At 37.8% G+C, this 17,161-nt stretch overlaps 1 protein-coding gene across 9 annotated transcripts in view; it reads right to left on the reverse strand.

The window, feature by feature from the left end:
* The window catches only part of WAC (WW domain containing adaptor with coiled-coil), a 111,181-nt gene that overhangs the window by 13,197 nt on the left and 80,823 nt on the right, over positions 1–17,161 (reverse strand). For 7 of the 9 annotated variants that reach the window (XM_066386984.1, XM_066386980.1, XM_066386981.1 and 4 more), the window contains 2 exons: positions 8,025–8,294; positions 5,281–5,403 (listed from right to left, as the gene is read on the reverse strand). In XM_066386984.1, coding sequence (XP_066243081.1) covers positions 5,281–5,403; positions 8,025–8,294 — 393 coding nt within the window. The remainder of the gene's footprint in view (positions 1–5,280; positions 5,404–8,024; positions 8,295–17,161) is intronic. The other 2 variants (XM_066386986.1, XM_066386979.1) reach the window with 1 other exon arrangement.

A 17,161-nucleotide genomic window follows, 5' to 3' on the forward strand; every position in this document is an offset into this window, starting at 1 on the left:
GATCAAGTCTTTTCACTATTATACAGTGGTACCTTGAGATACAAGTTTAATTCGTTCAGTAACCGAGCTTGTAAGTCAGTCAACTCGTATATTAAACAAATTTCTCCCATTTAAAATAACTGAAATAGATTTAATCCATTCCAGCCCTATGAAACATCCCCAAACCATCATAAATTATGAAAAATAAAATGTTTCTAATTAAGAAACACACATGCATACTTTACCAATACATAACAAAATACATGAAATAAAAGAAAAAAGTATTACTTAGTACACTTATCTGCAAATAATACTTTTCTCAAGATTTTATTTTTTTTAGCAGTTGGGGTACAGACGGCATGACAGGAAGGGAGAGAAGTCTGAAGTATCAACTGCCATAGTAGTGGCACCTTAGTTCATTGATTTCTTCCTCATATGTGCCTTGACTGGGGGCTCTAGCTGAGTCAGCCGCCTTTGGGCTCAAGCCATGAGGCCATGTCGATCCTACTCTCAAGCCCACGCTCAAGACACCAACCATGGGATTTAGAACCTGAGTTCTTAGTGTCCCAGGCCACACTCTAACCACTGTGCCACTACCTCATGAGGCTTCTCAAGATTTTTGTTGTGTTTAAGTAGTGAGCTTTTTTTTTTTCTTTTAACATACAGAGAGCATAAAAGGGTCCTTGGCTATATGAACGACTAGCTTTTGCTTCCATCACTTTGTTGGGCTGAACGGCATCCATGAGACTCTCTCAGTGGCATATGTATTAATCTTCATTTGTGTACTTGAGTAATCACTGGATTTAGTATTAAAATTCTGAGTTAAGGTTTTATCCGTGACTCTATACTACAAATTACTTATTTTTTTCTCTCAGCTTTAGATTCTACATTATACTACTAATTTTTTTTTTAAAGCTTGTGTTCTTATCCTGGAATAAACAAATACTGTACATTGTGAGGTAGGATGCAAGAAAAATTATGAGTTTTAAAACAGGTGATTTCAAAGAATTACTGTTGTAGCACTTTATAGGTATGGTCTGGAAGATCATAAATACCATCATCATTGCTCTGACCCCGGGAAGGCTGTGCGTAATTACTTCACTTGTATGTCACTTCAGTTTGGAAAGAACTGAATGGAGAAATTAAAAGGCTCAAATGATACACACCAAAAGTGCTCTGGAAAATATTATAAATTGTAGCTTTTATTATAGAGAGTTAGCTTTGCTTAGCTAAGTGTAGTCATGTTATTCATGGGGAAATCTGCCTGCCTTTAGCTCTTAAGCACATCCTTCTGGCTGGAGTCAAAGGTCTGTTGCCTCTGTTATTATATTATGCTTTCTATACTTCTTTTACTTAGTTTTGGGTTCTGTTTAAAAATGTTACTTTATTCTTACTCTTCCTAAAATATTTGTTTATTAATCTTGCTCCTTCTTTTTAAAGGTTTGGTTATTAGTTTTGCTAAGTGGTTTATATAAAACCTATTTCATAGGATGTGGAATCTAGTCTCTATTCAGAAAGCTCCTGTATCTGAAAATGAATTTCTTCTAAACAGCAGATTCAATTTTCTCTTGGCTCTGCAGTGTTAGGCTAATATGCCCTGATGCTTATGGTATTTGATTATTATATTATCTACTCTAGAAACTAGAGCTAAAAGCTATCTAATGAATGTTTATTAGGCTGGTGGAAGACATGCCATTTCTTCAGAGGTAAGAACTTGATTAATTGAGTGCTTGTCAAATTTTGAATATTCATGACACAAAAATTGAGTGAATTCCTGGATCTTAACCTCATAAGAGATCAACAGACCTCATTCCTAACATAACCTTACATTTATAGGGTACTCTACCAATCATGTCTTTTAAACAAATCTGCAATGTGGTACTTTTATTTCACAGATTTAATTATTTTGTAGAACATTTTACTCACAAATGTGTACAAATAAATGTCAGGGCATCTAACCTAGACTTCTTAATGGATCACTCTGGGATTCATTTCAGTCAGTAAAATTGGCCTTTTTTTCTTCATTATTGCTGTCTTATTTATGGAAATTTTTGTGGCAATCTCAACTCTCCTAGTAGTGTATAAATATGGTATTCTAGTAGTTCATATTACTACAGTGGTGCCTTGAGATACGAGTTTAATTCGTTCTGCAACTGAGCTTGTAAGTCAACTCGTATATCAAACAAATTTCTCCCATTTAAAATAACTGAAATAGATTTAATCCGTTCCAGCCCTGTGAAACATCCTCAGACCACCCTAAATTATGAAAAAAGACAAGTTTTTAATTAAGAAGCACACATGTATACTTTAACAATGCATAACAAAATATATGAAGTAAAAGAGAAAAGTGTTATTTAGTACTGTATTCCTACCTTGGAGACAGACGAGTGGGGCTAACAAAAGTGAATGGCGGAGGGGGGATGGAGGGAGGAAGGGATGCAGGCACTGTAGACACGTAAACTAAAACTGCACTTTCTTAACACTAAATGTAAACTAAAACTTCATTTTCTTTAAACAAAACTAAAACTGCACTTTCTTTACTTAAAATGAAACCACAAAAACTTAATTGTAAAAAAAAAAAAAGCATTTTCTTAACTTTAAAGGTCACCTAAGCTTAACATTATGTATTTTTCATTTAATCACCACCTGTTTTTGCCTTTTTGGCTGCACTTTTGGCACTTTCACTTGCAGGGCTTTTGAATAAAAATCTATCCAAAGAGGTTTGCTGTTGCCTGCCTTTTAAAATGTTACGGAAATGTGACAAACAAGTGTCATTAAAAAGTGCTGAAGCATGACCAGTTGAAACTTTTTCTGGGTGTTTCTTTTCAATGAAACTTGAAAGCTTCTCCCACATTGCCAGCATGTCTTTAATTTCACTTGTAGAAATCACTTCCTCCGACTCGACCTCCTCCTCACTACTAATCTCTTGCAGAAGCTCCGTATGTTGCATCACTTGTAGCTCCTTCAACTCCTCAGTTGAGAGTTCCTCCTCATGTTCCTCGACGAGTTCCTTTATGTCACCCTCAGCTACCTCCAGACCCAAGGACTTTCTGAGGGACACAATCTCCTCCAACGCTTCTACCTCGGTCTTGGTCTCTGGTCGGAATCCTTTGAAGTCCCTGTCTGCAACAACATCAGGCCATAACTTTTTCCATGCTGAGTTCAAGGTTCTTCTTGTAACCTCTTGCCATGCCAAGTCAATAATCTGTAAACATATCATGATGTTGTAGTGATCTTTCCAAAACTCTTGAAGGGTTAGATTTGTATTCTCAGTCACCTCAAAGCAGCGGCAGAACAAGCTCTTTAAAGCTGGAAATGACCTGCTGATCCATAGGTTGCAAGATTGAAGTCGTGTTGGGTGGGAGGTAGAGGACTTTCACGAATTTGAACTCATCGAGAATGTCATCTTCAAGACCAGGTGGGTGGGCTGGAGTATTTTCAAGGATTAGTAATGCTTTCATCGGGAGTTTATTTTCTGGAAGATATTTCTTCACCGCAGGACCAAAGACGAGATTTACCCATTCAGTAAAAAAATGCCGCGTAACCCATGCCCTAACATTGGTGCGCCACATAACCTGCAGTTTTTCTTTAAGAATCTTGTGAGTCTTACAGGCTCAAGGATTTTTGGAATGATAACACTAGCAGTGGCTTTACTTTACAGTCACCACTAGCATTTGCACACAATGCAAAGGTCAGACATCCCTTCATGGGTATATGGCCTGGCAGCTTCTTCTCCTCTGTGATGATGAAAGTATTCCAGAGCATTTTTTCCCAAAACTATCCTGTTTCGTCACAGCTGAACACTTGTTGGGGGATGTAGCCTTCCTTTGCGATAAGCACAGCAAAACGTGCGATGTACTCCTCAGCTGCCATAACGTCAGCACTCGCAGCTTCACCATGCCTCACCACCGAGTGGATGCCAGATCTCTTGAAATTTTCAAACCAGCTGTGACTTGCCTTAAACGTATCTTCTGCCTCTTTTGAGGTTGATGGTTATTCTTTCTTCTTCAAGTCGCTGTAAATAATACATGCCTTTTCGCATATTACAGCCTCCGTCACTGTATCTCCTGCCAGCTCTTTCTCTTTCACCCACACCAGCAGAAGCTTCTCCATTTCTTTATAGATATTTGTCCTTAATTGGGACAGAATTGTAGTTCCTTTAGCTGGATTTTGCTTTTGATGGCATCCTTTTGTTTAAGGATGGTACAAATTGTAGATGTATTGCGGTCATACAGCCTGGCCAGTTCAATCACTCGTACACCATGCTCATACTTTTTTTTATTTCTTGCTTTACTTCTATTGACATTATTCTCTTCTTCTCACCACTGTCCTTTACACTCACCTTCTTCGGTCTCATTGACAGCACATACAAAAAGTTAGTAAAAAATGCAAAAATGATGCAAGAACAGGTAGAGTGCACGAGATTCGACTTGATTCTGTGGGTAACAGTGAGAAAGAACGAGATGCTGGTACTGTGCTGCCGATACTGGACTCATGCGCCAATGCATCAACTAGCAGCAGTTTCCTGAATCATGACTCATACCTCGGAATTTTGCTCATATCTTAAGAATTCATAGGTTGGTCTGCTCGTATCTCAAGGTACCACTGTACTTCAATTTTAGATCAGTTATTCCTGCTCAATTTACCAGCTTTCTGAATTGGGGCTTGAGTAGGAGTCAAAGCGACCCTTTCATTTCTCCTTTATCCCTGTGTCTCTCTCCATTGAATAACATCACAGAAGAGGAAGATGGCTATTTCAAGGCAAGACTTGTGCTTTTCTGTATCCATATCTTCTAGTCAAAAACCATCTAATATCAACCTGAACCAAACTTCAACTATTAAAACGTACTCAACTCTTCACAACTACTGAGGGCGTATCATCATTTATTTTCAGCTCTAAAGTAAACTATCTCAACAATAACTTAATTTCAGCATAAAATATATATTGCATTGCAGATTTGATGGCAATTATTTTAAGATGGTAAAGCCTCTTTCACCCAAAAAGTATATAAAGGGAGACCTGACTTGGGGCAGTGGACACATAATGCAATAGATAGCTACTGTATTGCAGAATCGTGCACCTAAAACCTGTACACTTCTATTAACCAATGTCACCCTCAATAAATCCAATAAAAAAATAAACAAGATGAGGTATATAAAAACACTATAGTGACGGTAAAAAAAAACATCAAACATAAAATAAAACCATTACTGTAGCAAAAAAGCTCAAAGATGAAATGATTTGCTAGAAATCCCCCCAAATCAAGATACAATGCTGAAGATATCTAAGAATATGAATACCTTGTGTAGATAGCTGAGCAGCCTGAGAAATCAGAGAGGTTATGTTGAAAGCTGATGGTCCAGCAGTAAGAAACTTATGAATTATAGACTGCAACGAGGCTTGTGTCACAGCTGCTGTAAGAACTAAAAATATATCTTAAATTAAAATAAAACAGAGGCATATGTGGCATTAATAACAACTTAAAAATTCAGAAAGAACAGAAAAAACTAGAGTTGTATCAAACTAGAACTGTCAAAATAAAGATCTTGATAACAGGAGTCATAGAATGGGTCTAGAGACATGAAATAACCAGAGGCAGAGGACAAGAAATTTAATGGGATTATGATCAAGAAAAAGAGTACTTTCCTTTACAGTAAAATTCTCCTCTCTGAGACTTAAAAAACAGTAACATGAGTATTCACTGGAACTCCTGATTATACCATGAACCTATTCACATATAGATAAAATGCTCAGTTTCTTAACTATATAAATGGTAGCTATTTAAACAGATTGCTTTTTTAGACAAGCCGACCACTCAAACCCCTACTCAAACCCTATGCAATAGATAGCTACTGTATTGCAGAATCGTGCACCTAAAACCTGTACACTTCTATTAACCAATGTCACCCTCAATAAATCCAATAAAAAAATAAACAAGATGAGGTATATAAAAACACTATAGTGACGGTAAAAAAAAACATCAAACATAAAATAAAACCATTACTGTAGCAAAAAAGCTCAAAGATGAAATGATTTGCTAGAAATCCCCCCAAATCAAGATACAATGCTGAAGATATCTAAGAATATGAATACCTTGTGTAGATAGCTGAGCAGCCTGAGAAATCAGAGAGGTTATGTTGAAAGCTGATGGTCCAGCAATCTTTTAAGAATGGGTATTAAGAGGAAAAAAGCTGGGCACTTAAGAAAGCCATAAGAGCTTTCGTTACTAGCATTTTCTTATGCTATCATTTCTTGAAACTGTATACCAGTTCCACTTTGCCTAATAAAGAGTTAACCTATCAAACAAGACAATGGCATGGTTACCTTAGACCAGAGGTCGCAAACCACGGCCTGCGAGCCATATGCGGCTCAATCATATAGAGGACGTTTTTAGCAAAGGCTAGCTTAGGAGTACCCTAATTAAGTTATTAACAATGTACCTACCTATATAGTTTAAGCTTAAAAAATCTGGCTCTTAAAAGAAATTTCAATCGTTGTACTGTTGATATTTGGCTCTGTTGACTAATGAGTTTGCCGACCACTGCCTTAGACAATAAAATTAAAATACAGAAAAGCTGAGGACAGTAAGAACAAAAGATTAATGACCAACTAGCCTGCAATAGCTCCATTTTTTAATTTTATTTTTCTGAAGCGAGAAGCGGGAGGCAGAGAAACAGACTCCTGCATGTGCCTGACTGGGATTCATCAGGCATGCCCACGAGGGGGTGATGCTCTGTCCATCTGGGGCGTTGCTCTGTTGCAACTGGAGCCATTCTAGCATCTAAGGCAGAGGCCATGGAGCCATCCTCAGTGCCCGGGCCAACTTTGCTCCAGTGGAGCCTTGGCTGCAGGAGGGGAAGAAAGAAATAGAAAGGAGAGAGGGAAGGGTAGAGAAGCAAATGGGCGCTTCTCTGTGTGCCTTGGCTGGGAATTGAACCTAGAATTTCCACAAGCCAGACCGATGCTCTACCACTGAACCATCTGGCCAGGGCATAGCTCCATTTTTTTTTTTTTAATTTTTCTGAAGTGAGAAGCAGGGCGGGGGCAGGGGGGAGGCAGACAGACTCCCACATGCGCCCCACCAGGATCCACCTAGCATGCCCACCAGGGTGTGATGCTCGGCCCCTCTGGGGCGTTTGCTCCGCTGAAATTAGAGCCATTCTAGTGCCTGAGGCAGAGGCTATGGAGCCATCTTCAGCACCCGGGCCAACTTTGCTCCAATGGAGCCTTGGCTGTGGGAGGGGAAGAGAGAGACTGAGAGAGAGAGAGAAGAGGGGGAGGAGTGGAGAAGCAAATGGGCACTTCTCCTGTGTGCCCTGGCTGGGAATCAAACCTGGGACTTCCACACACTGGGCTGATGCTCTAACGCTGAGCCAACTGGCCAGGGCTGGGCATAGCTTCATTTTTAAGATAAAGAATTCAACCATATAAAAATGTAAGAAAATAAAATTTTTTGCAATGCTCTTAGGACTTAATGTTTGAATCTAAATGGTTTACAAATTAAGAGTACAGTATATACTTTTATTCAGACTTCCTTGCAATCACTGCCTGAAAGTTTTCACATACTGAAAAGTGAAGCTGGAATTAACACAATAAACTATGAAAAAGAGCCAAATGCTATGTTATCCATTACCTCCCTTCACAAAATATTTTCAAGTATTAATTACCTGAGTTCCTACCATTCTAGTAATCAGCATATTAAACATTCCAAATAATTAGCCATAGACAGGATTTTTTTTAAAAAGCTAAAAAATCGAGTGTTTTTATATCAAGTTTAGCAAATGCTTTTTACTTGCAAAACAGCTTATTTCCAGTTAACTACCAGTATATACCAGTATATGGTGAGTCCTGAAAAATACACAGAAAACCCAATATTAACTCAACTATAATAATACGACATTATGGGAGATATAAATTCCAAATAATAAAGTACAAATATGAATTTCAAAATGAGACAAAGACCACTCCTAAAAATGGGGATTTTACTAATTACATAATTTTATACACAAGTTAGTTTGTAAAAATTATTAGCATGAAAATTTACCTTCGTTTATTTTGGATATGTCCACATTAGAATTATTGAGTTGCAGTGTAGCTTGCAAAGCAGGAAGCAACTGTCTAAGAAGATTTGGATCCTGAAGTAATGGAGGTATTGGTGACTGCGGAACAGGAGAAACAGGGATAGCTGAAGCAGATGTTGGAGGTGCAGATGTAGGGTTCAGTCCGGAGGAAGAGGACGTGGAAGGAGTTGTGCAAGAATGTGATACAGATTTGTCTCCTGGTGTCGATTCTAAATAAACAGGAGATAATAAGGCTGAAAAAAAAATTACTCAAATAGAGGAAACTGGAACCAATATCTAACAAGTTACTTCCACATGCCAGGCACCCAGCCTAAGTAATGTCATTTAAACTTTGCAAGTTAGCACACAGAAGAGACTCTGTAAACATGACTGACTAGAATGATGAGGTAGGCATTATTATGCCCTGATTTTACTGGTGAGACACCTGGAAGACTGCATACTTGCTTTATGTCACAAAACCTGGTAAATACCTGGGTATTCAAACCACACTCATATCTGATTCTGAAAATACTGCATTATTTATTAGTAATGCTGTTTTAACCATATTTGCATGTTAACTACACATTCAAGTAGTTCCACTAGGATAAAGGAACAATATTATTCTCCAGGACTAAATGCTATGTCTTATAAAATAACTTAAGGTGAAAATATCTATGAGTAAAATAACAAGCTGCCTAAACATAACACATCATGCACATCAGGACAGGCAGCGGCGTGGGCAGTCCTGGCCTAGGCTAAGGGTATGATAGACAACTAGTGTGTACCTTGCCAGATATAAAAACTTACATTTAAAACAAGACAAAATTAAGGTAACTGTAACTTCTGTATATATATTTAAATCTTTAAAACTAAGAGAGGGAAATATAGAAAGACACCTCTGACAGAAAGATACAGAAATTCACAAAAAGCAAACCAATTACATCAAAAGTACTGGTAACCAAAATATTTTAAGGAACTCCTATAAATCAAAAAGGACAAATTACACAATAGAAAAATAAAAGACATGAAAAGATTTCACAAAATAAACCTGAACGGCTTAAAAAACTGCAAAAGATGGTCAACTTCATTGATAAGAAAACACAACAGGGTATCTTTTTATGGTCACCAGTTTAATAAAAACTTAAAAGCCCAACAATATCAATGTCGGCAAGGAATAATCGAAATACTTCACATTTCCGGTGGAGGCTAGACTGATATAACCACATTGGAAAATAATAATTAGGCATTATCTAGAAAAACTGGAGCTGCACACACTTCATGGTCCAGTAACTTCCTTTTGGTATGTACCCTTAGAGAAACTCTGATGTACATCAGGAGAAACAGTCAACAATTTTTATCACAGTATTATGTTTGCTTTATTTTAGCACAAAACTAGAAACAAATCAAATACCCACCAACAGAAAAATGAACACAGACTGGTATTTTCATACCATGAAATTTTACTAATACAGTGACTTTCATGGAGGACAAGAGAGCATTAGAAACAGAGACCTTACTATGGGTAACAACATTAAGAATGGGGACTATTCAAGATATTCATACATATTATCTTACAATATTGGTCTAAGTAAGTTTGCTGCCTTCTGCTACTTGCATGTAAGTTCCTGGGAAAGGCCTGTCCCAGTTGGCTCTGCCCCAAGGCCATAGCATCCCAACCTGGCTGAAGTTGATGGTTGACGGCTTACAAACTGGCCAAGAAGGGCATGACTCCCTCGCAAATTGGTATGATCCTGAGAGACTCACATGGCATTGCCCAAGTAAGTTTTGTGACAGCCAATAAAACCCTGAGAATTCTTTTAAGTCCAAAGAACTTGCTCCTGATCTTCCTGAGGTTCCCTACCATTTAATTAAGAAAACTGCTGCCATCTAAAAGCATCTTAAGAGGAACAGAAAGAATAAGAATCCTAAATTTCATCTGATTCTGATCAAGAGCCGTATTCACTGGTTGGCTCAATATTTTAAGACCAAGAGTCCTCCCTCCCAATTAGATATATGAAATCATCCACATCCTCTGGGCTGATTGCATAAAATGTCTATGTATGTATTCAAGCAATAAAATCATTATTTAACTAGAAAAAAGTTATGCTAAAGCATCTTTAATACCGCATTTCTCGAAAATTTTAAGCTCATGTGCATATACAATAACTGACTTACAACTGCTATTATGATGTATGTTTCAAGCACACTGTATTTGAATATTACCCTGCTACCTAGTAACTATAAATCTTCATTTCCAATTCTAGGAACTAAACATTCATTAATAGTCATGGCCCCAGAGAATCTGGGTATTACTAGCAAGCTTACTGAAAATGAACTCCTATCAGCCTTTATACCACTAGGGTAATGGTCAAAAGAACTAGGGGCAATATCTCTCTAAACCTCAGGATGTACTGATCCATTACGATCAAGTCAGAAAGCCTAAGACACTTTAATTTTTTACGGTAAACATTTTAAAGGAGGATTTATAAGCATGCAAAATACAGTTTATCATTGCATTATTTTGTATATGAACAACTGTAAGCCTACTTTTACCCTCGTCTGAAGATAAGTACACAGAAACTTGAATTAAACAAGATTTTCCTTTTGAAAGCCAGATGAAAGTTACTGTATTTAATGGGGCAATTATAGACCATAGTAGCAGTCTCCTTCAAATCATCTCTGAAGGTTCAATTTAGGAAATACACAGCTTATAGACAGTTTAATTAATGTTAAGACTGAAACAAGTTCTGTATTTTTATACTCTGCATAAACTAATAATCACATCTCTTTGGAATGACCCTTCCCTCTTTTGGTTACTTTTACTGTGGTTTTCTTCTGCTTTTAATGGCAGGAGTTGGAAAAAAAGGTGTGAGTTGTTTTCAAATTTGTTTTGGTGCTTCTAAATCTACCCACGGATCTGAAATATTAACAGTAGCTTGAAGATTCTTCAGTGTTGTGCTTCAATCCAAGAAAATACACAGGATACCATAAAAAATTAACACCCCCAAACAGAAAAATAATCACACCATAAAAAAACAAAACAAAAACATCCTTAACTTCTAATTTTTAATGTTTATTTATCCTGAGGATAGATACCTTTTACAGTTTCATAAGAAAGAATTATTGATAAATAATATGGAAACCAGTTGATACTGCTCCATGCTTATGGAACCATCAAGCAAGAACTCTAAAGTCAAGAATTTTACTACAGAAAAGTTGTACTTCGAATACCAGTTTTCAATAGAATTGTAATTAAAATCACCTATAAAGTTAAAAAAACCCAAAAAACAAAAAACACCCACAGAGAGCAGGGCTCCACCCCTGTCCTCATGAACCTGGTGAGTCAATCACAAGCATATGCTGAACTTGTAAAAGTTCTATGGGTGATTCTGGCGTCCTTTGCAGGTTATGGGGGGGGGGGGGGGCGCGGGGGAAGATTAGAGAACTTCCAAGGTTCTTAACTTTAAAAACAAAAGGAATCAAAACCAAAACAGAAAAACACAGCATAGACTCAGAGGACAGAGTGTACAAATGGGTTACAATAAAAAACAGGAAAGCTGCACCCCATTTCTGGGCAGGCCTTCAGCACGCTATTTTCACATTCTTTAAAAAATAGTACCACTCACCCCCATATAAAGGCCCTTCCAAATCATGTTACATTTAAACATTTTAAATATTACATATTTGCCTCAGTCTGTAAGTATAATTGTGAATAATGTATTGAGTTTAATAATTAATATGGATTAAAAAGCTATACTGAAAGGTAGTTTTACTTTTACCATTAAAATGTGAAAGAAACGTGTTGGCTGTGTGCCCCTCCTGTGTGCAGAATGCCTTGACACAGATCTTTTATCTTACCCAGCATCTTCTAATACACAGTTTATCATTCCTCCCTTCTATTAGAATGTGAACTTCTTCAGGAGAGAAATTCTGTTGAATTTATCTCTGTGGCCTTCGTACACACGGAGGTCTGGCACCAAGATAGCATCAGCATGTATTTGTTGACTGGATGCCTGAAATTGGCAATAAAGAGCGACCTAGGTGCATGTGGATGTGGTCTCCATAGGTTTAAAATTTGTGAGAATGGGGAGGAAAGCCTAAGGTCTCCATAAACAACTGAGACAACAGACAACAGCTCACTTTATGCCATTTTCATAAAGCTGAGTTAACACTATATAGTTCTGACACAAATTTAACTTAGACGTATTTTTAAAAATATTATAAAATGTACAACCACTTCTTTTAATAACACAAAGGCAAAAGAACTACAGTTCAGAACAAGTAAACTCTGTATTTTTCTATATATAGTAGTAAAAGGTACGAATTACTTTTCTAATCATTAATTTCCTACAATGTTCTGATAGTTGCTATACAAGTACTGAATAGGGCCCTGGCTGGTTGCTCAATGGATAGAGTCGATCTGGCATATAGACATCCCGGGTTCAATTCCTGGTCAAGGCACACAGGAGAAGTGACCATCTGCTTCTCCTCCCTCCTCCTCCCCCAGCCAGAGGCTCCACTGGAGCACATCAGCCTCAGGCATTAGAAATAGCTTGGTACTCGAGCATCGGCCTAAGATGGGATTGCTGGGTGGATCCTGGTCAGGGTGCATGTGGGAATCTGCCTATCTCCCCACCTCTCACCTTAAAAAAAAAAAAAAGTACTGAACAGGACATGTGAACAAAGCTCAAACTAGCAGTGCACTAAGGTGTGGAACTGCCTGTTCTATTTTCTAGTAATGGTGCTACACAGCGGAGTACAGCACGGGAAATTTTAAAGGGAAAAAATGTATGCCAGTAGAAAAAAAAATGTAAGATAGCTAGGTAACAACACCTGGTATATAATCTGTGACTTTTATTTTTAATTTTATAACTCATGAATACACACACACACTCGTTCTTCGCCATATCACCGTTCACTTTTCAGGGTCTCACTGTATTGTGGATTTTTAAATTATATATATCTAATTTTGTATCGTGGATTTTTGCTATATCGTGGAATTTTGCGGTATTTTTAAGTAAAATAAGCATTTTCTAGCCTAAAAAATTGAAAACAATTTAAAATATTAAAATATATTAAAAGAATATTACTGTATATTCACTGGTGAGTACTCAGAATTTTATATGTTGTTAAAATTACGTAGGTTTAAGAGTATAGAAAGTGTTTAAGAGCATAGAAAGTGTTTATAAGAGTGTGGGGCAAGATTTATAAGAGTGTGGGAGGGTTTATAAAGCCTTAAAATATATATAAATAATAAAATAAATATAAGGTTGTGACTTAGTGAATTTTCGCCTACTGTGGAGGGTTCTGGAACCTAATCCCTGTGACAGGCGAAGGACCACTGTATATACTTATACTTTTTAAGTGAGAGGAGGAGAGATAAAGAGACTCCTGCATGCTCCCCAACTGGGATCTACCTGGCCACCCCTGTCTGTGGCTGATGCTTGAATTAACTGAGTTATCCTCAGCACCTAGGGCCGATGCACAGACTAATCAAGCCACTGGCTACAAGAGGGGAAAAGAGAGAAGGGGGAGAGGGAGGGGAAAAGAAGCAGATGGTTACTTCTCATGGGTGCCCTGACTGGGGATTGAACCCAGGACATCTGCACACCGGGCCGATGCTCTATCCACTGAGCAAACCAGCCAGGGCCTAATATTTTAAATAATGTATCCATCCAGAATATTTCCTATGTATTCAAAAATGTACATAAATACAGTGCTGATGTTTTATAATATAAAGATATATTTTTGCACTTGATTTTTTTATTCAACTGAGAAAATCTATGCTAATAAAAAGCATGAGCATATTTCAAAACATTTGATTTTGTTATACTAAGGTGATCTCAGCAATAACCAACCTAATACACCAACTGTGTTTCCTCACATTTTGTCACTAATCTTTTTCTTTAATTCAGTGAGAGCAAGAGGGCAAGAAAGAAAGAGAGAGAGAGAGAGAGAGAAATAAGAGGGGGAGGGTGGAGAAGCAGATGGGTGCTTTTCCTGTGTGCCCTGAGTGGGAATTGAACCCAAGACATCCACATGCCAGGCTGACGATCTACCACTGAGCAAACTGGCCAGGGCCAGTTGTCACTAATCTTAAGGATGAAAAATCTCATTTAAATTATTTTAATTTTAATTTCTAATATGTATTGGTAATAGTTCTCTTGAAACTTTTTATACTAGAAAAATATATATGCCATACAATTTTCCCCTTTAACAATGTCTAGGTTTGTAACTCAGGGGTATTAAGGACATACACACTGTTGTGCAACCATCACCACTATAATCATCTCCAGAACCTCTTCATCGTTCCAAATAGACACTTTCTACCCAATTAATTAAACAGTAGCTCCCCAACTCCTAGTAACCACTATTTTACTTTCTGCCTCTCTGAATTTGTCCATTCTAGATACATCACGTAAGTAAAATAAAAAATATTTAACCTTTTGTGTCAGGCTTCTTTCAATCAGTTTAAGGTTTTCAGGGTTCATCCATGTTCCAACACATGTCAGAATTTCACTCCTTTTAAGATTGAGTAATATAATATGTGTGTCACAATCTGGTACCCCTTTATCCACTGATTGGACACCTGAATTGTTTCCACTTTTTGGCTATAGTGAATGCTGCTGCGGTGAACATGGTATAGAAATCCTGTGTAATTTCCTGGCTTTCAATTTTTTTGGTTCTATACGTAGGCGGGGAATTGCTGGATCCTATGATAAAATTTCACTTTATGATGAACTGCCAAACTGTTTTCCACAGCAGCTATTGTCATTTTACATTCCTACTTGTAACACAGAGAAGTCCACAATCTCTCTATCCTCAAAAACACTTATTTTCCTTTGCTGTTTCTGTAACAGCCATCCTAATGGATGTGAAGTGGTGTTTCCTTGTGGCTTTCATTTGCTTTCTCTGATGACTAATGGTGCTGAGCACCTTTTCATGTGCTTATTGGCCATTCAAGTCTCTTCTTTAGAAAAATGTCTATTGAAGTCCTTAGCCCATTTTGAACTCGGTTGTTTCATTTTGTTAGAGTTATAGGATTTTATATACTGTATTTTGAATTTTAATCTCATCCCGTTTTGTGGGTGTTTTCACTGGGGAGCGTCCTCTGATGGACAAAATTTTACATTTTAATGAAATCCAATTCAACTATTTTCTTTTGCTGCCTGTACTTTTGGTGTCACATCTAAGAAATCAGGTCCATTGATCCAGTTTGAGTTAATTTTAGTAACTGTAAGGTCAGTCTGGCATTTTAAAATTCCTTTTCTGTAACTGCCTGTTCATAGCCTTTGCTCACTTTTCTACTGGATTACCTTTTTCATACTGCTTTTATTTTTAATGTATTGTCAATGTACTATTACATATATTGCAAATATTTTATCCCAATTTTATATTCACCATTTAACCTTTGTTTATTGTATGTCACAGATAAGCTTTAATTAATTAATTTGTTTATTTAAGCGACAGGAAGGGCCAGTGATGAGAAGCATCAACTCATAGTTGTGGCATTTTAGTTGTTCATTGATTGGTTTCTTGTATGTGCCTTGACTGGCAGGTTGCAGCCAAGCCACTGACCCCTTGTTCAAGCTGATGAGCCTGCACTCAAGCTGGTGACCTCAGGGTTTCAAACCTGAGTGCTCTGCATCCAGGACACTGAGCCACCACCTGGTCAGGCAAGTTTTAAATGTCTTATGTGGTCAAATATATACGTCAACTTTCTCTTTTAAGGCAATGTCTTGGCCCTGGCCGGTTGGCTAAGTGGTAGAGCGTTGGCCTGGTGTGCAGGAGTCCCAGGTTTGATTCCCGGCCAGGGCACACAGGAGAAGAGCCCATCTGCTTCTCTACCCCTCCCCTTCTCCTTCCTCTCTGTTTCTCTCTTCCCCTCCTGCAGCCAGGGCTCCATTGGAGCGAAGTTGGCCCGGGCACTGAGGATGGCTCTGTGGTCTCTGCCTCAGGCGCTAGAATGGCTCTGGTTGCAACAGAGCAACACCCCAGATGGGCAGAGCACCGCCCCCTGGAGGGCATGCCAGGTGGATCCTGGTCAGGCGCATGCGGGAATCTGTCTGACTGCCTCCTGTTTCCAACTTCAGAAAAATACAAAAAGAGGAGAAAAAAGAAGGGCAAATGCCTTTTTGGGTCTTGAGTAGAGAGATCGTCCCTAACCCTCAAGTTATAAAACATAATTTTAAAGTTATTGACTAAAAGAGACTAAATTCCTCCATTTACACAATCAGTTATTTAACAATATTTAAGTAACTTTATGGCCAATCTTTCTAATTTTTCATGAGTACTTAGTGAAACAAAAAATTATTTTAAAGCAAAGACGTAGAGTGCTAAATGTAACCCATTACAGGCAGTTAATGGCCTTCTATAGGTCAGCTATAAAGGGCTTATTGCTGATACACAGTGAAAAGTTTTAGGTTAATTAGAATTTTACCCTGTCTACAAATATCATCAAAATACAAAAGGAAAGCTTATTTCGGTGACTAACCCTAACCTCACAATATATGAATAATCATCCCTCCCATTAGATGACAACTAGAATAGCACGTAACTATTGACTATCAGACATGTTAATCTTCTGAAGCTAGCTTGAGATCACTGCATAGGTCTATTTCTGTGGCCATTCTGTTTACTTTTCAAACTTATCTGTGCTAATAAATCACCAGAAATTTGTTAATTAAGACTGTTAAACTCTTCTAACGTGGTACTTATTTGGCCAAAGCAAAGGAAAATGGACTCATGTCTCCTGCCTATTTTGTAATTTCACAAATCTGGAAGAGAGAGTGGAGTTAGGGCCAATTTATAGAACAGACAAGGAGCCAACTGATGAAATATCAGATTTAGATATTTTAGCACATCAGAGTCTGTTACTTTATTAGATGGTTGGCCAATAAATTAACCTTGCCAATAGATGTTCTAATGTTACCCTAATAGATAATCTACAAGGAGGTAGCCAACTTCCCCCTTGTTTTATACTACCCAACGCAAGAACTGTGCTCTGCAAAATCTAAGTTTCAAAGCTGCTTCACATTTGCGTCCCTTCCCTTCAAGCAAGGATAGATTTTGATTTATCTTAGGTTTTCCATCTCAAAAGGCATACCAGTGGTCCCTCATC

The sequence above is a fragment of the Saccopteryx leptura genome, chromosome 5 (assembly GCF_036850995.1).
Source record: "Saccopteryx leptura isolate mSacLep1 chromosome 5, mSacLep1_pri_phased_curated, whole genome shotgun sequence".
Taxonomy (NCBI): domain Eukaryota; kingdom Metazoa; phylum Chordata; class Mammalia; order Chiroptera; family Emballonuridae; genus Saccopteryx; species Saccopteryx leptura.